The 13,038-nt window shown below is 34.1% G+C and overlaps 1 protein-coding gene across 1 annotated transcript; it reads left to right on the forward strand.

Moving 5' to 3' along the window:
- The first annotated feature begins 854 nt into the window (after positions 1 to 854).
- Positions 855 to 12,377, forward strand: LOC128242948 (organic cation/carnitine transporter 2-like). The gene is made up of 9 exons (XM_052960401.1): positions 855 to 937; positions 1,232 to 1,541; positions 1,856 to 2,277; positions 8,298 to 8,519; positions 8,676 to 8,810; positions 10,290 to 10,372; positions 10,624 to 10,741; positions 11,731 to 11,803; positions 11,963 to 12,377. The coding sequence occupies exons 2-9, from the start codon at positions 1,233 to 1,235 to the stop codon at positions 12,134 to 12,136; spliced, it is 1,536 nt and encodes a 511-aa protein (XP_052816361.1). The 5' UTR covers positions 855 to 937; position 1,232; the 3' UTR covers positions 12,137 to 12,377.
- The last annotated feature ends 661 nt before the right edge of the window (positions 12,378 to 13,038 follow it).

Raw genomic sequence — 13,038 nt, forward strand, 5'->3', positions numbered from 1 at the left:
TAAGTCTTATGTTGCATATATACTTACACATACGACGAAAATGTGAATTATTATAAACATGTACATCATGTAATAGGTGAATATAAGTGTAAAATGTGCTACCGTAATGCATGTATGAGATTATGTCAACTTAATATTGATGCACGTTTGCCATATCATATATTTTGCAAATTGTACCACATGGGTCTATGACCTTCTGGGAAAAGAGAAATAAACTTGTAAACTTGTATAAAAGTCTCTTCAACTCTTGTAGAACAAAGCGATGATAACCGACTTGAGTTTAATGTTTAGTAATCATAAAATCTTAATACTTGAACACATAACAGCTTCCTCCTCCAAGTCAAGTGATGATGCAACCAAGGCATTGTAAGTACATTAAAACACAAGAAGGTAACTAAAGGATAAAAACATATACACCGATATTTATTGAGCTTGATGTAACGATCATAAGATAAAAAACAAAAAACAATTTTAAGATCATTTTAAAATCACTGGTGTATTGACAGTTCGATTTTAAACGAAATCAACTTCAATAAAGCTTCACCAGAAAGGTTGAAACTAATCAATTTCTTTATAACATAATCTTTATCTGTCTTTAATTTATATGTCTTGGTCCCTATGGCTGCATGCTTCACAGTCAATACGTAAATAATTGTATAATGTATCCCATACTTTATAAAATTCATACCGCGTCAAGACCTACCCTTAGTGCATAGCAGCTATGTTATTTGTATATATGTATTAATGTCAACAAGCACTAGTGAGAGCTGATATAATGAACGATAGCTGAACAAAGTTGTTATTGCAAACCTGCATAGTTTACCGCACGAAAATAGTTTTGTTCCGAAAACTACTGGACTTCTGGGAATGTCCCGGTAGTGTTTATTGTATTATTGGATTACTCTTACCATTTGAAAAGAAAACGTTTGCCAACAAGGTAAGTGCGAAACGTTTGAACACTCCTCCTCTGCCATTGTTTTTGTACAAGAAAACAACATTTGTTAAATTTTTGATAGTTACACAGCAACACCAATGACTACGATTCCCTTTCAGAACGCAAACAGAATATATTTAGTGGGAATTTGATGACATTATATAACATTTGTTGCATATAAGGTGCCATGCCGTGTTTTCTAATATTTTTGTAGTGTTTAACATATAATATCCGAGTCTTCGACTGTTCGATCTTAACTGATAGCCATGCAACTCACATCAATTATGTTTCTGAAAGAATGACAGAAAAAGAACTAACCCCTGATGAAGTTATAGACGAGCTAGGAGGATGTGGACGATTTCAATGGCGCATCAATGTGATCGCTCACCTCATGAAAACCATAATCTGCTTTAGTATAACTGGCCTGATATTTATATCAGCGACCCCCAAGTGGCGATGTGTGGACAACAATGTGTGCACCAATGACACATTTATGAAATATTCCAACGATTCAGACTCCTTTTGCCCTCCTAAAACTTGTACGATTGGAAACAACTCATGCCAGAATATACAGTTTGAAGACGGGTTGAAAACTATGGTCACCGATGTAGGTTTTTATGTTCCGTTATATATTTATATTTCAATAGATATTGTTTAATATGCCGGTAGCTGTAAATATGTAGTAGTTATTTGACTGAACGTTTCGTATCACTAAATATCGTTGAATGATTTTTGAAATTTGAATCTCGGTTCTAGATTGGAGTTGTCAGTCTAGCAAGTATCTTTTTTGCATTTTTTTTCATTTCATACTGTAGATGTATTTTTTGGAGGATCACTCTTCAAGAATATACGTTTCTTTTAGTCTAAACAATGAATGCATTTGAATGAAATTTGTTTAACAATGAGAATTGTCATTCGTAGTTTGAGCTGGTGTGTGATCGTGACTTCATACCAAGTACCACCCAGTCGATTCAGATATCGGGAGCGCTTGTGGGAAATCTTATTTCCGGCCAGTTAGGAGAGTTATTTGGCCGCAAACGACCATTTTTCTTTGCGATCGTTATAACTATGATATTCAACGTCGCTGGATTTTTTGCAAACAACTGGATTTTATACGCGGTCTGTAGGTTTTTCATGGGACTTGGCGAAGGCTTTTTCATGACAATTAAATACGCATTGCTGAGCGAGTTTTCATTGGCGAACTGGAGAGCTTGGATAATCGGATTTCCTTCATGGCCAATACAATCCTGCCTGCTTGCATTATGTGCGTGGTTGATAAAGGACTGGCGCTATTTACAACTCATGACAGCAGCCCTGGGAATTCCTTGTCTGGTAGCGTGGTGGTGAGTATATACCAAAGTTAAGTTATTTATCAGTGTTGACACGTAGCTTCGAACATAAAACATGTCGATTTGAGCAAGGAAGCAATAGACTATTTAAATGGTTTACAAAAAAATATTCCGAATGATAACGAGTAGTATCGGTAAATAGCGTCGTCACATGATTTTTTCTGATTGATTGGACTGAAATATTCATACAGCGCATCGGAAATATATTGATTGTTCAAAGGTTTATTATCGTACTCTCATTTCTGAAAGCGATTATAATTATCTTTAAGATTGCAAGTCGCTTATTTATTGTTAAACGTAACAGACGTTAGAACGACATATCGAAATCGCCGCGTTTCTAGCCAGCAGCCAACATCTGAAATATGTACTGGTATGTAGGAACAAAGGTCAAGGAATCTCAGCATACTTTTAGCAAGACACAAAATGAAACAAGAATATATATTTATTGATACCTTTACTAAATTATCGATATTTTAAGCACAGTCGTACGATTACCTCCTTTAATTTTATGTTAGTCGTAAGATAATAAATTGATAACAAATGTTAATACGAGTTGTAGGCTTAAAGTGTTGGAAATGTTTTGCTAGAAGAAACCTTTATTGGAAGTTATTGCCATAACTTGCCATAACGTTATTTATTGTGGAGCTCGTGTTTTAGAAAAATCATACCAGTAACGCTACCTTCCCTTCGTAGATTATAGTCGTCCTTTCTATGTAAATAATATACTCGTCATATTGAGGGGATATACGCGCGACAATCATATGAAATTTTCAGTCTGTATATGTTCACCATCGAGCTTATAAAGTAGAAGCAAACCAAAAGTCGTCATCGAAATAAATAAATGATAATATTCTTGACAATTAATTATCATTGGGATTAAGATCTGTGGGATAAAACAGCATCGGAAACTTGATATAGCTATGGTTTTCTAGTGTTCGGGTTCAAGTAATATGTTACATTGAACATTGCGATCTAGTCTGATTAACAGAGAAGTTAGCTGGAAACTGGTTTCTGCGTTGACAACCAAAGAGCTTTGCGAGGCATGTGCTGAGAAGGATCCAAGCATGTGCTGCAGGAGTTTTCTTGAGTCCATTTATATAAAGAATCTTGATGTAGTCGGCTGAACGGAGCTGATGGAATGAAACTCTAGAAACACCGCGTTGGCATCACATCGCGATCTGTGCGTTGACAAATGTGCAGGTGGTTGACATCGTCAGTAAAGGTTTCAAGGCTGTAACAAGAGAAGGCCAGTCTTATTGAAGTTTTTAAACCAATCAGGCAAAAATTACGCGCTTATCTAAATACTGTTGAGCAATAAAACATTTTCTAATTGTGTGTTGCTTCTTTCGATAGAGAATTGAAATATAAACGTTGTATCAAAACACCACAAGCAGTTAATCTTTTAGGGTTCGCATAATTCACAACTCTCGGTCATGAGCACTCCGTGACTCCAAGAGTCACAAGTATACATGTGCGAATCTATTACAGTGTAAAAATGCATACACACAATGCACGCAGGTATAAGCCGGACATTAGCCCTAAAACATTGATGTGTAAATCACTTGGGATGCGTACGGAAAGTAAATCACTAACAATAACACAATGCTACTTACATATAAATATTGAGCTAGAATGTATATGTTCTAACATATGGTACACCAACCACCTTTTTTTGCAAAAACCGCGTTGCCATGGCGGTAGAGATTGCGTCATCGCGGCGATATATTCCGTGATAGTCAACGCGGTGGTGCTCGTCATCGCCGCGTTCATCTGCTGCCTTTGCGTACGACTTCCGAAAACATGCACGCGGCGTGTCGCCGCGAAGTGGCTTACCGCTATACAGGTATTTTAACAGTTAGGTGTTACAAATAGAAGACTATTCATGTAAATTGAACGATTGCGAAGGTAAACAATATTATCCGCCAAACTTTATAATTATGTCGCTGGAGTGATGAGTCTTTATTAAAGTATTTTTAATCAATTAATTGACTCAATATAGTATTTATGTGTTGTACCAGGCTTTGGCAGACCATTAAATTCTTAACAACTACAAGGCTATTTAATGACTATCATATCCCAAGCTTGCAAGTAAACAAAACAAGACCAAATATGTTTGTAACTGGGCATTTAATGAAAATGCCTTAAAATATAATTATACATCAGTTGTACGAACATATGGTACACATTGATTACTTAACTGGCGGCAAAAAACCGCCATCCAGATACATTCACAGTATAAAACGAGTATGTAAACAGAGACATTAGACTAAAAAAAAACAAAAAAAAAACACGTTTAAGTCGAGAAAAACAAATATTATGCAAAACAAGTACGTATGGCAAATGCAAACAGGCTGCAAACAGAGTAAATATTATAGGGTTCCTTATCTCCATACGAAATCTATGCTAAATTGTAGTGGAAGTGAGGCGGTTGAAAATAAACATTTAAAAGGTTCACGCGATATTCATTCGCGGAAGACAAAAAAAACAATGGTGAATGATTTTCATTGGCTGGGTATAGCACGTGAAGACTGTCAGGCAATGTAATTGGCTAGCGCTGTCTGGTTATTATAGATGGATACTTTCAGTCCGAAAACACGACAAATAACCAAATCATTGAAATCCTTCACCTAGCAAAAATATAAATACTTTTATCTACCATAACATTTTATTTATTCACTATTTCACAAGTTTAATGAGGGCATTCGAAATTTACATTTTTGGAACAATATTGTTTATCTTTTCTTTGTCAAACTGTAGTGTCAGTTGAGTTCAATATATTTCTAATTTCATTTAATTCCTGGATATCTAAATTAGCTATAAAATCATTACATTTTTCATTTTGCCAACGTCTTACTCTCTCAGTATCATTTTCCTCAATTACTACTTCAACATTAGCTGATTTACATTGAAAAACAACAGCACAGTGAACGTCTGAAAGCAACGGACAGAATTCAGAAATTTCAAATGAATCAAACAGTTTTAAACAGTGCTTTGAGACAACTAACTTTTGGTGTTAAAAAGATGACCTCTAAAAAGACACCCAAGAAGTACACAAAGAAGAAATGGTTTGATAATAATTGCTGTAATGTTCGTAGAGAATTCCATAGATGTAAAAGGATGTTTAAGTCTTGTAAAACAGATGCTAATAAGCAAAGTCTATTGAATTCAAGTAAATTATATAAGAAAACTATTAGAACTGCTGTTGTTGATTATAAACGTAAATTCAAAAAAGACATTAGAAATATGCATAGTAAATCACCTAAAGATTATTGGAAATATGTGAATAGTTTGAATGATAAGTCTAAAAGCTCATGTGTTAATGAAGAAATATTTCTTAACTTTTTTGAAAATTTGAACTCTGCAAACGATGATGTTATGGAAGACCCTATTGTAGATTTCCCAGATGTTACTGTTTTACATAGTCTTGACAATGACATTACTAGAGCTGAAGTTGCAAAAGCTGTCAAGAACCTTAAAAATGATAAAGCTTGTGGTTTAGACCAGATAGCTAATGAATATATTAAATCACCATGTGACATTTTTCTTGATATCTACGTTAATTTGTTCAATGTTGTTTTACAAACTGGCATCTTACCAGAATCCTGGCTTGTTGGTGTTATATTACCAATCTATAAAAATAAAGGGGACATGCAGTCTCCGGAAAATTATAGACCGATTACAATTTTGAGTTGTCTTGGCAAAGTGTTTACTTATATATTTATTTATTTCCTCCAATTATGAAGAGCAAAACGTATTTACAATTGATAAACATATACAGTGATATCACATAATATATATGTAAAGTACATGTTTCATCTGTTCACATTTACATAATGTGGTTGATAATCAAGCAATTCATAACAATACAAAATACAGTAATGCATAATTAGCATTGGATATAGTACATCACATACTAGTTTACATGTACAAGAGAAGTACATTCAGATAAGGCGCTATAGTTTAAGCATAACACCTAACACATGCAACCATTACATCGTAATTAGTTAAGCAATCGTTACTACTTGCCGAAGCAACACTTAACAAATACTGGCACTGATCAGCATAGGGCATTGACATAAACAAGCTAAACTTGCGAATACCATACGCTTTAATGATAAGAAATCAAAATTGTTCTGTGCCTTTGTCGATTTTAGAAAAGCTTTCGACTCTGTATGGAGAGCTGGCCTCTGGGCAAAGTTGTTAAAGTATAATATTAATGGGATAATGTTTAATGTAATAAAAATATGTATAGCAACATAAAATCATGCTTGTTATTAAATAATACTACCACATAATATTTTATGTTGAACAAAAGCACACCATGTATTGACATTACTGATGTTGACTTAGATATATACCTGAAATTAATAGTTCTATTGTATGCTGTAATGTTTGCAAAATCTGAGCAAGAGTTGATATGTACATTAAAGAATTTTGATGACTATTGTAATATATGGAAACTAGATATTAATGTTCAAAAAACAAAAGTAATGGTGTTTGGAGATAAACCAAGACGAAATAGAAATATTATTGTAAATAATAAGCAGTTTGAGGTCGTAGATACATTTAAATACCTGGGTGTTACATTCTCTAAAAATAGACATTTAGTTAATTGTAAAAAGCATGTTGTAGAACAAGCTAGAAAAGCCTTATACTGTTTGTATGTTAAGATAAGAAATTTATGTTTGCCTATAGACTGTCAACTTAAACTATTTGACAATACTGTTGTACCAATATTACTTTATTCATGTGAAGTGTGGGGCTACGGTGATCTTAACCTTATAGAAAAAGTCCATACAGACTTTTTGAAGCATATTTTGAATGTTAAAAAAAGTACACCACATATTATGTTATATGGTGATCTTGGTCGATACCCATTAAGCATTATGTTAAAAAAACGCATAATAGGTTTTTGGTATAAACTAACTCATTACAATTACAATTTGTCATCTGTTTTGTATAAATACTTGTACAAAGATTTCTCTGTTAATGGCCATCAGTATGGATGGTTTAGCAATGTTAAATCGATACTTGATGCTTGTGGTCTGAGTTATATATGGCAAAGTCAATACTTTCCAGGATCTAAATATGCTTTGTTAAACTTAGTTGAAACTTCATTAAAAGACCAGTACAGACAGAACTGGAACAGTGATATTGTTAGTTCATCCAAATGTATTAATTATAGAATATATAAGTCTGAATTTAGGCTTGAAAATTGTTATATTAATGTACATGATAACCTCATGCAACCTCTTGTAGATTTCAGACTATGTAACAACCACCTGCCAATTGAAAAGGGTAGATGGCTTGGCATTGATAGAAATGATAGAAAATGTAATTTATGCACTGTCTTGTAATGAAATTGGCGATGAATTCCATTATCTTCTTCGTTGTCCTTATTTTATGAATGCTAGAAAAATATACTTGCCTACTATAAATATGCAACATGTGAATATACTTACATTCAAGAATATTATGTGTGAAAATGATCCTCATAAGATAGATAACCTTAGCAAATACCTAAAAATTGTTTGTAAAACTTTCAAAAACCCACCTGGCAATAATATCTAATATTTAATAGCTTACTAGTCATAATGATTAATACTGTACTTATGCTGTTTTGTTGTCTATACATGTAGTCTATATTTATTTGTACTTAGTACACCTGTTTTGTTAGTTTAACTTCTAACCATACAGCCTGGTTACTTATAGAAACTGTTTTGTTATACAACACATGTTTAGATACATACATTGTATTGTATTATACATGTCACCTCAAAACACATACTTGTAATATGTGATGAGAGTAAAATAAAACTGTAAACTGATATTTAACAGCTACCTTAATTACCGTAAAGTAACACTTCGCAACGTCGAGTATCATCATGCTTCAATGCGGCGTATAGTGAAAATTATATTAAGAAAATAATGTCCGCGATAAGGAAAAATCGCGGCAATGTGCGAAATATACAAAAAAAAACGCGTAGATATCTTTTTATTTTTATTTTTAACAGGTGGATTCCAGAAAGTTTCAGATGGCATGTAGCGCACGACAGACAGGATGTTGCAGAGGGCATCATTCAGCACGTTGCTAAAGTAAACAAAAAGACGCTTACATCTACAAAGAATGTTTTACGTAAACCTGAGACAGAGAAAAAGGACAAAAAACATAGTGTTTTAGACCTGTTTGGCTCGAGAAAGCTGATTGTCGTATCTTTACTGTCAGCATTGAATTGGTATGGATGAATATCTATTCTTCTTAAGATTGTCATTTATAAATCTACATTATATAACTACATTTATCTTATTTAGTTTTTTTTTTTCAAACACTTACATTGTCGCACCTTTTGGCTGTATTCTACCGTCTAATTGTTGTAAATTTGAATTTTCAGGGTAGCGTTAGGTCTCGTGTCATATGGCATATCCTTTGGAATCCAATCTTTATCCGGAAACATCTTTTTCAACCTCTTCTTGTTTAGTTTGGTCGCAATCCCATCAAAAGGGATAGCAGTGTGGCTTCAAAACAGGTACATTTTATAATAACTATGGTAAAACTAACATCCTTTCATTTTCTTGTCCTTCTCATATCTTTTATGAAAATAAAAAAAATATATCGTTTTTTACAAATGAATGCACCTGTTATATTAAACCAAACATAAGTGTGTTATGCGTTTATTTCAAACTTTACCCTTAACTTTTGCTTTATCCAAGCCAAAATGATAACTGATCCTGTAATCTATCCGTCCGATATCTGTACATTTTGGAAAAAAAATGGATTTGACAGACTATTCTCCCTAGTGTTATTCACATTTTACACTTATATGGTATTTTAAACAAATTATTTGTTTTTGGGTGTAGTTTATTTAAGGAATGAATTGCGGGATTGATGTCATTATCGTGGCATGAACGCAGTTGGGCTGGTTAAAGTGTGTGGATTCCGCAGCATACGTTGACAAGCCCCATTGCGTTCAAATCCCCGATAGTGACATCAAACCCGCAATTCATTACAGTAACTTATATTTACCACAATAGCTTATTATATCATTTAAGAATTGCATTTTTTTACTTCATTTTATTTAAGAAAACCTGACAGTAAACCTTTCTCATCCATTCTGTAATTAAACGACCCGACTGTAACCGGAAACAGTTTACATAATGACGTTACAAAAACGCGGGAAACAATCCACTACTTGAACTCACTTTTAAAAGTAAAACTGAAACACTAATTGTAACAATTTATGTATCATATCATAAATCAATACTTTCGATAATCTTAATCTATTGTTTATGGGACCTGCTTACACAATTTAAACAATTACAGGAAAAACAATTTACATTTAAATTGTTATGCAATGATTTGCGATCCGAACATATCCGAAAAAGTTCATCGGATGATAATCGCAATTTCCGAAAAGCAGTTCATTTAAGGAATAGAAGTTGAGGTGTTAATATTCATCGTCAATACATTTTTAAAGACAGAATAACTCAACGTATAGTTTCAAAATGTATCGGAATTCATTAAAAATGCGAATTGAGTTCGTGTTATTCAAGAGGTCTTTAAGAAATTTGTTGATACAGGTTTATTTTCACAAATTGCATAAGCGTTCCATATCCAGCATCATTGCATTAGACCATTTATTGTATGAGCGCATGATGAAGCAAGTGTGTTTCGTTCAATAACTTTCCAAATGCACAGCATTGTACGGGTTATCAGCATGTAATTGTACTAACCGAGGTGTTTTGTAGACCTATTAACTATATCGCAAGCTACAGTCCTGTAAGAATACCATGCATTGAAATAAGTGGAATCAAACCAGTATATTGTTTGCGATTTTCACAACGACGAATCTGACGAGATACCTAAAAAATCTGTAAAGCAGGTAATACTCAACTTAGTTTTATCTTAGACTATTTGTCTGGTCCTAGTATTTTAAATTTTATTATAAAGCTAACTTCAGGTGAAACATATGAAAAAAATATGTTCTTTTATGTTTCCTCCGCCAAAGATTTGGTCGGCGCCAAACTGCAGTTATATGTTTTATAACGGTGGCTGTGGGAGGTTTTGGCGTCGGAGGGGTCCAAACTGCAGGTACAACGGGGATTGCATTTATTTCAAAGATATTTTTCCATTTCGTTTTATTTGAAACAATTTGATGATAAGAACATAAATCTTCGTTCCTTTGTTTGTTTTGTTTCGATCTGCAGCATTTCATTGCGTTTGCGTATAACAAGAATAATTTGCTCACGTTTACATTGTATTAATGGGAACTTGTTTTCTCTAAAGAGCAACACATGAAGACATTCATGTGTCAACATGTTTAACATACTCTTAATTCACAGATGCACCGCACAAGGACATGTTGACGAATATATTTGCTTTGATTGCAAATATTGGAATCTCAACAGCATGGGGCCCTGTACAGACGATGACTATTGAAATGTATCCCACTGTTATAAGGTAAGAGCCGGGGTCCAGTTAACACGATGACCAGTGAAATTTTACTGAAAGTAACACGGTTTGAGCAATGTTCAGCACAGTTGATCACACTTCGTATCCGACCCTGAGTATTTAAACGTGTCCCATCGTTATAAGGTAAGAGCCGGGGTCCAAATAATATGATGACCAGTGGAATTTTACTGAGTGTAACACGGTTTGAGCCGTGTCCAGCACAGTTGATCACACTTCGTATCCGACCATGAGTATTTAAATGTATCCCACTGTTATAAGGTAAGAACCGGGGTTCGGTTTTGACGATGACCAGTGAAAATTAGGTGAGAACCGGTCCAGCACATTTGATTACAATTGGAATATAACCGACCGTGGGTTTTGAAATATATCCGACTGAGTACAGTCGATAACCATTCAAGTATATATGCAACCGTTCTAAGGTGAGAGGTTAGGAGCAGACAATAGCCGTAGGAATGCATTCGACGATTATAAAACGAGAGCCGGGTTCCAGTAAAGAAGATGCCCAATAAAATGTAATGAAGTGGCCATTGAAATATATCCAACTGAAATAATAATGTTATTGCCGGCTCCTTAAATAGACGACGACCATTGAAATATACCCGACTGTTATAAAGTGATAGCAAGAGTAGAATACCGGCAATGACTTACGATACGTTTCCAACAAATGACTATTGAAATATATCCGACCGTTTAAAGGTGACTTACAGTACAGACGACGACAATTGAAATACATTCGAACATCAACGGCAAATACATAGAACACAAAAACAAACACTCACATATCAGGAACATTGAACAACAGCATAAACAACAAGATTTGTCAATAATACAGTTTTATTTGTCATGGATATGCAGTTCGGCACAATTGGACCCAGTATCATATTGTAACTGGTGTGAGTTTTCAATGCGTTTGTGTTTGCAAACAATGGCGTACTTTACGCAAGCTGTACAAGTAAAGGGATGTTTTATCTTTGCAGAACGATAGGATTCGGTACGTTGAGTGTGTGTGGACGAGTTGCGGGGATGGCGGGGCCACAGCTTGTTTATCTGGTAAGAATCACACCAGCTTTTCCCTGTTTACTAACACAAAGCAGTTTAGTTAACGAAACAGAGTAAGAAGTCAACTATCCAATAGCTGATTCAATTACTAATCGAAACCGTATTGCTTTTTAAAAACTCGCTGCAACATGGTTTATTTATAATTTTCAGGACTCCTATTATCCAGGAATCATGTACCACGTGATAGGAGCAATAGGGGTTTTGTGTGCCTTGGGTAGCCTCAAACTACCTGAAACCATGGATAAAGACTTGTCAGACAAAATAGTAAAAGTGAACAAAGTTTCCCCATCACCCCAACGTAAAAACATCATTAGACTGCAATAGTCCTTCCTACTTTAAAAACAACCTTTGCAAAAAATAGTTAAGCCTTTGAATAAATAATGAATGAACCGCAAAGTATGCTTTTAAACAATATCATAGCATAGTTGTTAATAGTGAATTATACTTAAAACTACATAACGAGTGTCACAGGAACTGAAATTAACAAATAGTTTAGTTGTTTTACATTCGAGTTTTCAAGGATCACATCAACCGGAATAAGACAGATAGTTTATACGGTACAAAACATTCTGATTTATGTGTGTTCGTCATTTTATTGAAGTTTTCGAATTGTCGAAAAATATGGTAAGCTTGTTGGAATATTTTTCTTTTTATAAAATTTGAGAAAGAGCTCTAGTAAACCGGTTAAAACACGTGATAATGAATTTCGCTGTTTCCTCTTTGATTGTTCAAAGGCGTTAACAAAACAATACGGTGTCTGTATGAATTTGCCTTAATATCAATGTTTATTGTTGCATTAAAGCTGCACAGATTGAACGTTTTGACAACTTTTTTTTTATTTTTGTCCTGGAACGAGCCAATTCTTGCGAAAATCCATGGAAACCAGTTATATAAGACGGCTGATAAAAAATTAGATCGCAAATTTATATATTTAAGTTTAAATTTTCGAACGGAAATATGCAAATCTGCAATCTGATCTTTTGTCAGCAATCTTTTATCATTGGTTTGCAGATATTTACGCAAAAATTTGCTCTTTCCAAGACAAAAAATAAATAAAATGTAAAAATGGTATATCTATAAGAGTGCAGCTTTAAAGACATATGTAAGCTATTTCTAGTTCATTGGCCAATAAGTGTGACTCTATAAATAGTAACAAACACTAAGCAATTAGGAAGTGGCGGATCTGCGGTCTAGTGGCAACACACTTGACTGTCAAACCAGGGTTC

This window comes from Mya arenaria, chromosome 8, assembly GCF_026914265.1.
Source record: "Mya arenaria isolate MELC-2E11 chromosome 8, ASM2691426v1".
NCBI classification, from domain to species: Eukaryota; Metazoa; Mollusca; class Bivalvia; order Myida; family Myidae; genus Mya; species Mya arenaria.